Below are 13,911 nucleotides of genomic sequence, written 5' to 3' on the forward strand. Positions count from 1 at the left end.
AAGAAATATATGTTATCAATTCCTACACAAATTTTTCCTTTAATCTCCCAGTGTATCATTATCAAGGCTTTTTATGCGTACAGGGTTTTCATTTCCCATGTAGTCCCTGAATTAAATGCGGCATCCTTGTGACCTTCTGTATCATTAAGCAGCAACCAACAAGAAAGGAATCTGGATGAAATGAGAACACGTGGCTCGGAAAAAGAGGATCTGCTCTCAGACACTGAAGGCTTTCCTAAACAAGTACTTTACACACACACACTCTCTCTCTCTGCTAACAGGCCAAAGTCGAGCACCTGGTCCCACCAGGGCTCCTTCCAAATACGGCAGAAATGTCAAAATGGAGGGCTCATCAACCACTTAGCATTGCCCCACTGTCAAAGCCGCACACACACAAAATAAAAAGTAATGCCACCTTGCAATACAGATACACACATCTTAAATAAAATATGAACAGGATAAATTCAACAGCATATTAAAATACACCAACACCGATGTACAGAAAATGAACACGTTAAATGACAATGACAGGAATGCAAGCAGACTGTGGGAAGCTGAAAAAATAAGGCCGACTTTCTTCAATAAACAGTCTTGGGGGGAAAGGAGACGCACAACTTTACAAATCTGGAGTCTACTTTTCAAGATGACCAGCTGACTGCAAAATACACTTTACTATGAATGCTGACTCCTAAATTGTGAAACATATAAAGCATGCATTTCGAGGGTACACGTGCATTGATATGTAACCATCTATAGTCCACTAACTTTGAACACGGGCCAGGGGTGCCAAACTCCGGCCATCTCAAATCTGCATATAACTTTTGAATTCCCCAAACTGAAACCTTATCTGTAACACTCGCAGTCAATTGACACATATTTTGTACATATATTATAACCTGTATCCATTTTAAGAACCCTATTCTCACGAACAGATGAAAATGCCCTTTGGGGGATCATCTCCTGGCACAGTTGCAGGACCGGTTTCCTGAGTTAGTGTCCTGTGACTTTGACAGCAGTCACTGGGAAAACAGTCACGCACTGGAGTCGCCGTCTTGAAGGGCAGCTGGAGTGGTCACTCTCAATCTGTGGAACATTCTCAGCAAACCTACTTCTCCTGGCAATAACATAACTTTTCACTGTTTCTGGGGAGCACGCCCAGCATCACGGGGGTCCCTGGTGGAATCCAAGATTCATGGTATTGCACTAAACACTGTGAGAACTATCCCTCTTTACTGCAAGTTACTGCAGTGGCAACCTGCTCACCTGGAGCTAATTAGCGTCATGTAGAAAACCTGTACACAAGCGCACCAGGGCAGTTCAAATCCATGCTGTTCTGGGCCATCCTGTATGTAACTCTAGCAAAAGCTAAACCCTAATGTGCTGCTGCTGAAGAGAGTCATAGGAAGACCCTGTGGAACAGGGTAGAACTGCACCACCACCCCCAACCCCCCAACCCCCCCCACCCCCCGGGTTTCCAAGGCTGTGATCTTTACGGAAGCAAACTGCCACATCCTTTCCCTGCAAAGCAGCTGTTACATTTGAATGGCCAACCAAATGCTTTAGCTACTGAACCACCTGGGATTCCCATCACACACAAGGATGTAAATGTCCATGTGCATGAATGGTAAATGAAAATCGAATATTGACTGGGTAGTTGATAGGATATATGGAGAGTATGTAATTTTTTGTATTCTACTTTTGCATATGTTTTAACCTATCCAGACATCAAAAAGTTTTGTTTTTTAAGAGGGAACAAAAAATTAAATTGGGGTTTACTGCAAGAATACAATGATAAATCAATATGAAATAAGCTATTAAGATCATTCGTTGATTACAAAAAAGATATAGCATCTGGGGTCTTAAAGGCTTGAAGTTAAATAAGCGGCCATCTAGCAGAGAAGCAACATGCCCACATGGAAGAAGCACTCCAACATACGTGATCACAAAGTGTCAATTGGATCAGGTAACAGGCACCAAATAATCGTTATCATTGAGAGCCACGGAAGCCAGAGTGGAGACCCAAAACCCACCTGTAGGAAACTGAACATCCTCCTACAGAAGGGCCACAAGGAAGGGATGAGTCGGCCAAGATGCAGTATAGGAACAACAACACACACACTATTCCTCGGGTAACTTGAGGCTTCTTCACCCCCATTATCATGACCCCCAGCTCTACTTTAAATTTCCGGCTAGACCAGAGGATGTATATTGGTATAGACAAGAACCCTCGACACACGGAATCCAGGACAGATAAACCCCCCAGGAACAGAAATGGGAGTAGTAATACCACGAGAGTGGGGGGAAATTGGTGGAGAAGGGGGAGAAAGAGAACTGATGGCAATGACAACAAATGTGGGGGAGACAGCAGTTGGTGTAAGACGTGAAAATAATAATCTATACTCTTTTTCAAGGGTTCATGAGGGTGGGAGGGTGGGGGAAGGAGGGGAAAAAGAGGAGCTGATACCAATATTTCCATTAAATCAAGAGTACAAAGTACCTGCTCATTCTACTACTGGCCAACATTTATTTGATGGCTCTAACATGATATTTTTAAAATATAAAGATAAGTAACTGATACAAATACTAGAAAAAGGAAGCAAAAAATTATATATAGAAAATCCTAGTTTAAGTGAACATATATGATATTCTTGGATGAGAAAACAGTATCAAATACTACAAATTGAAGTAATTCTTCACATTCCAACAAGAAATTTGCTTGTTTTTTTTCTTTCCTGAATTTGACAACATAATTCCAAAATTCATAAAGAATACACATAGAGTGTCAAGAAAATTTTGTGGAAAAATAAATGAGAGAATATATGGCCTATAAGTTAATAAAATATTGTAAGGAAAGACACTTTAACTCACCCCCCATGGCAGATAATAACAACGATTGGCAGAGTTATACAGAAATTGGAGCCCAAACACCCTGCTGGCAGACATGCAAATCGGTGCATCCACCTTCGAAAACAGTATGACAGTCCCTAAAAGCTAAAAAAGTTAATCACAGTTATCTTTTGACCCATTAAGTCCAGTCCTGACTATACTCCAGAGAAATAAAAATGCATGTTCATACAAACTTGTCCCCAAATGTTTACTGCAGCGGTTTCATAACAGCCAAAAGGTAGAACAAAATACCTGTGATCTGATAAATGAATTAACAAGAAATAGTATATTCACACAATGAGATGCTACTTGGCCATTAAAAGGACTTCCGTTGGGATACGCGCTACAATACGGTTAGACCTTGACAACATTACACTACGTGAACAAATCAGTCACAATCTATTTCATTGATGTAAGATGTCCAGATAGGCAAAGCCATAGACAGAAAGGCGTTCGCGGCAGCCTATGGCTAGAGGGGGAGATCTGAAGGGGGTGATAGCTAACAGATACAGGGTTTCTTTGGCACTCTGGTGGCATACTGGGTTACGCACTGGGCTGCTAACCGAAAGGTCGCCAGTTCAAAACCACCAGTCACTCTGTGGGAGACAGATGACGCTTTCTACTCCCGTACGTATTTTATAGCCCCACAAACCAATCTGGGCAGTTCAACTCTGTCCTACAGGGTTGTTGAGTCAGATAAACTCAATGTCAACGAGTTGCGTTTGGACAAGGTTTCTTGTAGGGGGTGAGATGATGTTCTAAAATTAATTGTGATGAACCCTAAACAACTCTGACTGCACACACACACACACACACACACACACAAATCACTTCACTGTACACTTTAAATGAGTAAATTGTTCAGTATGCAAATTGTTCAATAAAGCTGGCACTAAAAAGACACCCAATACATTCCCGTGGCACTGACACTGGAATGGCAAACACCCAGCTCTAGATAAACGAATACTCTCTCCCCTACCACCGCCCCATCCATCAAGTCTCCACAGAGCTGTCAGATCACCTTTGGAAAGCTTCCTAAGAGATCAAGCCATCCCCTGCTCAAAAGCTTACGGCTTCCATCACACTCAGAACAAAATCTCACTCCCTCACCGAGGCTTACCCATGACACAGACTATCTGTTTGGAAGAAAATCAATCTGGGTTCCTTCCTTATGCCCTTTATAAAAATAAATCACAGATGATCTAGTCTATTTTAAAAATCCACAAAAGTGTCTAAGGAAATAAAAATATTTTTATAGCATGGTCAGATTTCCTAAGCAAGATACAAAACCCAGAAGCCTAAAATAAAGGGAAAAATGAAAACAGTTGACTAGATTTAAACAAATTATCCTTAATTTCCTGATACAAGACACCATAAACACACCAAGATAGAAGAAAGAAAAAAAAGGGCGAGGTATTTAAAAATGTTATTCAGAGAAGAACTACATAAAAGCAGTTGTATGTGAAAGGCCAGTTGTCCTAATAGGAGAATTTAAATCAAAAACAAAAACACCACCAACCAGACGAAGGGCAGTTATTTTAAAAAGCAGTTAACAACTCAGTGTGCTGAGAAGGTTACAATGTAAAAAGAAACAGACACGTGTTCCCTCCTCAGCTTTAACACCCAAACCCTGCTGCTCACCCTGGACACTGGCTCAACAAGACCCTGTGTGCGTCCATCTCGGGAGAGTTTAGTGGCTGATACGCCTAAGTAGGTGACCAGGTTTTCCTTCAACGCACCTCAGGGTGGACTCTAACTTTCAGGTAACCACCTGGAATGCTGTGGGGATCCATTCCATAAGGTTTTCACTGGCTCATTGTTTTCAGGTCCTTCTCCCGGTCTTAGTCTGGAAGCACCACTGAAAACTGTCCACCACGGGTGCCCCTGCTGGTAGCTAAAATACGAGTAGCGTCCAGCTTCAGAGCAAGACATAACAAATTGATGGATGAGTGGTGCCTGGCGACAGCACCACAGACAGACGCCTTCAAACAGCTTTCCCCACACCCCACTGCCGTTCGGTTGACGGCAACTCACAGCAACCCCAGAGACCTGATGAAACTGTGCGGGGGGGCTGCGGGGGGGGGCGTTCAAGACTTCCAAGCTCTGCAAAAGCAGAGTGTCAACTCTTTCTCCTACAGACAAGCTGGTGAGTTCGAACCACTGACCCTTCAATGGGCAGCCACGCTCTGAACCACCGTGCCACCAGGACGCCTTCAAAGTGAGATCTAATTCACACACCATGAAACTCACTTTGAAAGGGCTCATTTCAGCAGTTTTAGTGTATCCAGAGTTGTGCAAACATCATCACTTCCTAATTTCAGGTGATTTTTTATGACCCCAACAGAAAGGCCGTGCCCATCGGCAGTTTCGCCCCTTCCCGCTCCTCCTGGGAACCAGTAATCTAACCAGAGAATCTGTTCCTAGGGATTTGCCCATTCAGAAATATGCGGTCTTACACAAAGTGCACTAGTATGCTAATTGGTGTACGTAGATCCTTTGACCCCCACAATAGTAATTCTAGTAAGCTACCCTTCAGAAATATCAGCCTGCGCCCGGAAGGCTAAGTGAGCAAGGCTGGTGGCTAAAGCAGTTTGAACTAAGCCTATGTGATCATCTAAAGGCGAGGGGTGAGCCAGCCCGAATGCACACTGGCTCTCAGAGACTTCAAGGCAGGCCGTGGCGCTGAGGCGGTGGAGTAAATCAGTCCCCGGGAGTGGAATTCTATCCCTGACTGGAGAGAAGGGGGCGTTGGAGCCGGAGTTTCCCAGCAAAGCTCTCTACCTCTCCCACAACCATGGCCGAGATGACAGAAGAGTGGATAGAAAGCACCACTTAAGCACTCACAGGGAGCCTGGAGAGGAAGCTGATCGCTCCCGAGGGGGAGGTTGGCAAGGAGACCTACCTAGCCTAGACTACAACGGGGCAAAGGCGAAGCCCTGTCCACATAACAGCATGAAGTGGCAGAGCAACAGTGCAAGACACAGCAGTGCAAAAATGAAGGGGACGCAGGACTCCGTCTAGAACCAAACACAGCCGGAAAGGGAGCAAGTCTTCCCAAGGGAAAATTAGTCAGGCCCTGAATTTAACAAAATAAAAGACTGAGTAGGGAACTCGAAGCCAAGAATACTTAAGTTACAAGTGTCAATGAATAGGTCTGAGAAGCCTAAAAACTGAACTACTATTATGCTGGAAAGCCTTGCGATATAACTCAAAAACAAGCTGAAGACATATATGGTGGACAAGGTTATTTATATTCTAAGTAAAAACTGGAACTCAATAAATGAAACAAAAAACAGCGTTAAGGGTAAACATATAACATTTCCTTAAAAAACAAACAAACACATAAACCTGAATCTGCAAACTGAAAGGGTATATACTGTACTCTTTCAAAACGAGTGAAAAGAAAAAACTGATTGGACAATTGACATTGAGATATACCCTGGTTCATTTACTAAACGGAACATAAAAGGAAGAATTCCTGAGGAACACACGCAGAAAAAGCCACGCTTTCTACAAAGGAAGAAATCCATCAGGCTGCTTCCAGACTGACATTCAATGCCAGGAGACAAAAACCATGTGACCCCAAAATACTTCACATGGACAAAAGTGGTTACTCTTGTATAAAGGTGCCAATAAATTAGTTAAGAAAAAAATGTTCCTAGTATGAACCCCCCAATAAAATTATTTTTAAAAAGCAGATGGACAATGGGCCTCTACTCAAGTACTCCCTCAACAAAAGAACACTTTGTTCTAACAATCCGGCATTCTGTGATGCTCACCTTCCCAACATGATCACTGAAGACAAAATGGATGCATAAGCAAATATGGTGAAAAAAGCTGATGGTGCCCAGCTACCAAAAGGTAAAGCATCTGGGGTCTTAAAGGCTTGAAGGTAAACAAGCGGCTATCTAGCTCAGAAGCAACAAAACCCACATGGAAGGAGCACACCAGTCTGTATGATCATGAGGTGTGGATGGGATCCGGTATCAGGCATCTAAGACCCAGAACAAAATCATACCAAAGTGAGTTGGGGGGATGTGTGGGGATGTAGAGACCCAAAGCCCATCTGTAGACAACTGGACATCCCCTTACAGTAGGGTCACAAGGAGGAGATGAGCCAGTCAGGGTGCAGTGTAGCACTGATGAAACACACAACTATCCTCTAGTTCTTTAATGCTTCCCCCGCACTATCATGACCTCAATTCTACCTTACAAATTGCATTAGCTCTGAACATGCACATTGCTACAGATAAGAGCCGGAAACAGGGATTTAGGATAGACGAACCCCTCAGGGCCAACAATGAGAATAGAGATAACAGGAGGATAAGGGGAAGATGGGGGGAGCAAGTGGGAATCGATCACAAGGATCTATATATAACCCCCTCCCAGGGGGACAAAAAACAGAAAACTTGGTAAAAGGTGACAGAGTGATGTAAGATATGAAAATAATAATAATCGGGGCAGGGAATGTATGGATGTGCTTTATACAATTGATGTATGTATATGTATGGATTGTGATAAGAGTTGTATGAGCCCCTAATAAAATGTAAAAAAATAATAATAACAATCTATAACTTATCAAGGGTTCTTGAGGGGAAAAGGGGGGAAAATGAGGAGCTGATATCAAGGGCTCAAGTAGAAAGAAAATGCTTTGAAAAGGATGATGGCAACATACAATGTACAAATGCGCGTGACACAATGGATGAATGTATGGATTGTGATAAGAGATGTAAGAGCCCCCAATAAAAGTATTTAATTAAAGATAAAAAATTTAAATTTTTAAAAGAGAAAAGAAAAAAAGTTTCTGAATGAAACCCAGTAAACCAAGAGAATCTAGGAAGACAACTGGAGAGAAAAAAATTATGGGGGGCGGGGGGAGAGCCTAATCTGCTAACACAGAATTGCTTGAACCTTAGTATTATTCAATTTTTTATCTTGCTTTAATTTCAGAAGAACCATTTATCTGATGAAATCTAACTGGTTCCTTGTGTTTACAGAATCATTTTAAAATTTAAAATTTGTTTCAATTAAAAATGAATAATTTCAAGCTTATAGAAAGTACATTTTCAGGACAATGTCCTACAGTTTCAGGGTATTTTCCTACCCAACCACACTACAACCATCAACATTAGAAAATAAACATTGATACAATATTTCAGTCTAACCCACAAAAACCCATTACATTTCCTAAACTCTCAAATGACCTTCTTTAGAGAAAAAGGACCCAATACAAGATAACTTGTTATATTTAATTATGTCTCTTAAATCAGGAATTTTTCCTCAGTCTTTCATGCTTGAGACTTTTGAAGATCAGAGGCTCCTCCATATGCCCGAAGCGTCCTCGTGATTGGACACAGGTTCTGCCTAGTTGGCAAGAACATCACAGAAGGGTGCATTCTTCTCATTGTATCTTATCAGGTAAGAGAATTTTCCATTTGATCCCATTAATGGTCAAGTTAATGGGGATCATTAGAAAGAGGTGCTGTCTGTTAGGTTTCTCCACTGTACAGTTTTCTTTTTAGTTAAAAAGTATGTTGGGAGGGGGTGTTGTTGTGGTACTTTAAATCTAGGACTTGCTCCTAATTACTTTCTCACTCACTGGTTTCAGGATCTGAGGTAGGCTGATACAGAAAGGGCCTGGAGGGCCTTATCTGACCTCTTCTGGCTACACAAAGGATGAGTCCATCTCCACTCCAACCAGGGCCTGTAGCCACAAGACAGAGAAGTCAGACTTGCCCCACATCTTTCTTCCCTTGTGGGGGAGGTCAGATGCTTACAGACATCCTCCCTGAAGGCAGTTAGTTGCCAGACTACAGGCTAAGCCCCACTCCCTGCTGTTAAGGACAATGGCCAGGCCCACAGTCATGATTTGGTTCCTGTAGTTGAGCCAGAAAACGGGTCAAACCAGCTCAGTGACATCCAAAGTTAGGCTGCCATCCTGAATCTAGGATCTGCCCATCTTGTCACATGTATAACCCCAATCCCTCCTCTTCCTATTGTGTGTACACCCCTAGACGCCCCCCTCCCATTAATGCATTACCTATAGCATAACCCTTTCCTGTAACGTATGTCTTCACCTGTAATTAGGGGACTTGCATGTCCCCAGAGAATATAAAAGCCTGGGCTAGCATTAAAGATTCTCTCTCTCCACGTGGACCACCAAGCAGGACTGAGGGGAGCGTGCTACCATGAATTGTGTCTGACTCCATTTATTTCAATATTTCTCTTCTATCTCTCATGCTCTCTATAACTTTACTATGATCTTTACTTATTATCGCCCTAGTCTGCCTCGTCATGTTCCTCTAGGACACTCTACCTCTCCATTGCGTTCAGCAGCTCATTCCGATGTCACACAGCACTCACGATGCTCACAATTAAGAGGGTTTCCTAGGGAAGTAGACGGTTACCACACACAGAATCTGAAAACAGTCTTCAGTCCACGGCAACGCCTCTATTCGATCAGCAGCCAAGTCTGTCTGGTGCTCCGCCTCTCAGCTGCAAGGGCCCCTGGCCTCTGCCTCCTTCCATAGGCCAGGAAGCCTGCCTGTCGTTCTGCCTTGATCTCAGCGCTGTCCCCCGCTGCTCAGCTACAGGCGGCTCTTCTTTCCCGATGGGTCCCCAGAGTTCTCGCCCTTGGCCTCTGGATGCCTTGTTCTTAAGAGCTACGGGGATGGCAAAACTGACCAACCGTCAAGTGAAGAGTCCTCTACACCTTACTTGTGAAGCCCCAGCCTATCACTTGGTGGAAGTCACAGACAAATGGAGAGATGAGCCATCGTAAGAAAGGTCACAGCCCCCCCAGCTGAATATAGCCCTCAAAGATACCAGCTGATTCCCAGTCACTGCATCTCATGCACGGCCACCAGCCATGTGTCAGGAAAGACTTATGATGGTGAAGAGGTTTTGGTGGCACTTCCAAACTAAGATGAGCTAAGGAAAAAAGGCCTGACATCAGCAAAAAAAAAACAAACCCAAGCCTTACGAATCACAGTCATTGGATCCAGAACTCACCATGGAGACGGCCCAGCACCTGGAAGCATTTCATCCTGCTGTGCAGTTGGGGGAGGACTAGATAGTACGTAACGATACAAAGTCAGCTTTGTCCTAATCCTCACTCAACACACCGTTACCCTATAGGTCAGAGCAGCACTGCCCCTGGGTTTCTGAGACACAATTCTGTATGGCAGCAGGAAGCCAAGTCTTTCTCCAGAGGAGGTGCCAACGGCTAGTCTTGTGGCCAAGGCCAACTCCTGACTCCTATGCCACCGAGGCTCTTACTAAACCAGGGTCGCTGCTAAGTCACAAGTGGCTGGTTGTCAGTGAGTTGTGCTTGGTCCTAATCCTTCAAGTCTCTGAGTGTTAACTTTTTAATACCAAAATGGGCTTTGCAATGAGACTTATCAAGACCGGCTTTAGATGGAACCACGTGTATCCTTGTTCCAAGGGAGTATGGAGATTTGATGGAGACGAGATGGCCACGTGACCACACAGGCCGATTGCTATGTTTTAGCCAAGGAAGCCCAGATGCCCTGGTCAAAGAATGCCCACCTGCCACCACCAGAAAAAGAATGAGGAGGCCAAGAATGGATTCTCCCACACTGATCTGAGCCCATTGACATGGATTTTAAACTTCTAGCCTCCGGAAGGAACTGTAGAGATCAATTTTCCGTTCTTTTAAGTACCGTGTTTGAGGCAACAGTTACAGGCACGGGAAACGAAGATCACACACACAGTCTTCCTGTAGGAATTACGATGGTGATGGATGCCAAACAGGGGTTTCTAATGCCACTATCCCTTCTGTTAGATGCCATGCTATTTACTGCTCCCCCTCCCCAAAAGAGCTTTCTATCCCTTCCCTCTATTCACTTACCCTGTGTAGGGATTTAAAAATTCCTGTCTTATTCAGTACATTGCAATCTGTTGCTATCGTTTATTTTTATTTTTAAACTGTCCTGGAAACGGCTCTGAGCTGGCTTGGCTCTCCACTCCTGTCACCTCTGAACATGTCCCTTTCTTTGCCTTTTCCAAATGTTTGACTGTGGTCGACAGAACGTCAAGTCTGTCCATTTAACCATGTTTAAAATGTTCCTGTCAGTGGCTAACCAGGCTGCAGAACGCTTGGATCACTCCAGGAGGAACCCCACGCCCTGCAAGCAGTCACTTCTCTGTACTCCCTGCCCCTAGCGCCCCGTGAAGTACGCCCCCCCCCATTCCCTCCAAGCATGTGTCTATACTCAGTCTTTCATACAACAGGAATCAGGCTCTATTTCCATTCGTGCCGGGCTTCTTTTGCTCAGCCTAATGCGTTCAAGGTTCATCCACCCTGTATAGCACAACTTCAGTCCTTTCCGTGGCTAAACATGCTACTGCCTCATGCGGTGTGCCCACTCATCTGTTGAGGCACTTGGGTTTGTTTCTACCTCTTGGCTACTGGAAATATTGCTGCTATGGACACTGTCCTTTGCCCCACCCCCCAAAAAATCTGTCCTAAAATTTCTATAGGTGGGAGTGTCAGGAAGGGAGGGGGAAAATGAGGAGCTGATACCAAGGGCTCAAGTAGAAAGCAAATGTTTTGAGAATGATGATGGCAACAAATGTACAAATGTGCTTGACACACAATGGATTAAAAAGAAACAACAGTTACAGTCTCAGAAACCCACACGGGCAGTTCTACCCTGTCCATTGCTGAGGGTTGGAAATAACTCAATAGCAATGAGTTTGAGTTTCTTCCTTTTTAAAAAAATCATTTTACTTGGAGCTCTTACAGGTAATATAACCATCCATAATTCAATCAGATCAAGCATAATTGTACAATTGCTGCCACCATCAGTTTCAAAATATTTTCTTTCTTCTTGAACTCTGCTATCAGCTCCCCTTTATCCCCTCCTTCCTCTACTCTGTCCCCCAGTGCCCTTATTATATTACTTATATATATTTATATAATTTTTACTTTTGCCATAGCTTGCACCATCCAATGTATCCGTTCCCCTCGAGTGGGGCTACACAGTCATTATTGCTATGAACTCCCCTTCCCCGGCTCTCCCTCGTCCCCCAGGGAATCATTACTCCTATTACTGTTTCTGAAGTGTTTATCTGAGTTTATCTCCAGTCACCACTTCCACCACATGGGCACCTCCTCACAATGCCCAGGGCACCTGCCCCACCCCACCACACACAAGCACTGTGCCCTCCTTACTTGGGTCTGACAGCTCACCACTTCCAGCAGACTCCCGTTGTACCGCTCAGTGTCCTTCCCTTCCTGGCACTACGCTGCCTGAAAATCAAGAACCTGCTGCGAGTTCTTGAGGTCCTCCCCGCCCCACCCACTCCCCTGCCCGCCGATGGACTTTTCATGCTTGGGATCTAAAAGCCATCTGGCCATCTCTTCGCTTCTCTCAGACTCTGCTGAACCACACTGGACTGTAGCCCCCCCCCACACCCTATGGGGAGTCTCCTCACCAGCCAGTTCCCTAAGACCTTGTGTCAGACCACAAAGATGTCCTCCAGGCTCACAACCTGCTTTCTGCTGCTACCTCCGCCTCCACAAGAGCCTGCCCTATGCCACCCAGGCACCTAGCTGCGCCCCCTGCCCCTAGCTGTGCCCTCTGCCCCCTCCCCCATCTGCATTGACCCCCTTCACTTCATGTGGGCTCTCCCAGCTGGCCGCAGGCCACACTGCCCACAAAGGAATGTCTGTTCACCTTTAGAACTCTTAACATGACCCCTTATAAGTACTTAAAATTCTCAACCCTGGATGGAAAAACATTTCCCATAGAGGATTCAAAATGGCAACACAAAGGGGGTAGGGAGCAGTCCGTGACCCATCTATTAAAAGGGATCCAGCTGTGTGTGGGGCTTGGGGTGTCCAACCCTGGGGATACAGGGGCTATGGGCTCAGCAGCTAACTGGAAAGGCAGCAGTTTGAATCCACCAATTGGCCCAGGAAAGGAAGGTGTGGCCGTTTGCGTCCATAAAGATTTCCAGTCTTGGAAACGCCTCTGGGGGCACTTCCACTTGGTCTCTCAGTACCAATGAGTCTGGTATTTGGGTGAGAAGCCTAAACACGGGATTTTTAAAAGATGAAGGAGGTGTCTGGCATCTTGCTCAATCACCTACTCGGGAGCTTCTCACCGGTGTCCCCATTTCTCCCCTGGGGTGCCACCTTTTCATGACTCATTTCTCGAAGTTCAACATTGCCTTCTTGACACCAACTTGAACTTTGGCAAGCAAGGAACTTCCCTTTCTAAAAATCAGAGCTCTTGTTCTGTGCCTGAAGAAAGTACGAGAAAGCACCATGTCACATACCTTCCATCTTTGAGTGTGTTCACAATAAACCGGTTAATCTGGCAAATGCAGTTGCTGGACAACTGTTCTTCTTCCACCAGAGGGTTCAACTGTGTGGCCAACATGAACGCTGGGAAGCAGAGAGAACATGTCAGCGCCAGAGCCTCTGTGCCCTCGGCCCGGAGAGGCAACCACACCAGTGCTGGCACGGGAACGCCATGCCTTATGGGACGACCCTGAGCTTAAACCCAGTTACACTCTGGGTAGGGGACACACAGTGGTTCCCGTGTATTAAACAGCTGCTATGTTTATGTATGAGGGAGCTTCAAAAAGTTCACGGAGAAGCGGAATCAAGAAATAATGGCGTTTTCCCACAAACTCTTTTGAACCCCCCTTATATTTCTTAAAGTGCCCCAAACAATCTTTTCTACCATTTAGATTTCCTGCCCGGGGGGCAGGGAGGGGACTACAGGAGGCATTTCACATTGTGACTAGAGATGGCTAGTAAGCACATATTCTGCAAATTCCTTCCTCTCTCCTCTTTTAAAGCACCCAACACAGAAATAAAAATACCCCCCACAAAGGCGAGTACAGGACAGCTAACCCATCATAGTCACTGAATGTCAATATCACCCTGAGGGAAATTAATCAGAGAAAACATGGAGCACCAGTTAGAGAAAATTAATTAAACCAAGCGGCAGCTTCCACCCTATGCAGTCTATTGTTAGCATGATCTCTGCC

General features: G+C 44.8%; 1 protein-coding gene across 1 annotated transcript in view; it reads right to left on the bottom strand.

Annotated features, from left to right (window-relative positions):
• The window catches only part of RPA1 (replication protein A1), a 59,169-nt gene that overhangs the window by 32,039 nt on the left and 13,219 nt on the right, over positions 1-13,911 (bottom strand). Inside the window, exon 4 of the mRNA XM_075561213.1 lies at positions 13,192-13,300. Within this exon, the coding sequence (XP_075417328.1) occupies positions 13,192-13,300 (109 nt within the window). The remainder of the gene's footprint in view (positions 1-13,191; positions 13,301-13,911) is intronic.

This window comes from Tenrec ecaudatus, chromosome 10 (assembly GCF_050624435.1).
Source record: "Tenrec ecaudatus isolate mTenEca1 chromosome 10, mTenEca1.hap1, whole genome shotgun sequence".
In the NCBI taxonomy this organism is placed as follows: domain Eukaryota; kingdom Metazoa; phylum Chordata; class Mammalia; order Afrosoricida; family Tenrecidae; genus Tenrec; species Tenrec ecaudatus.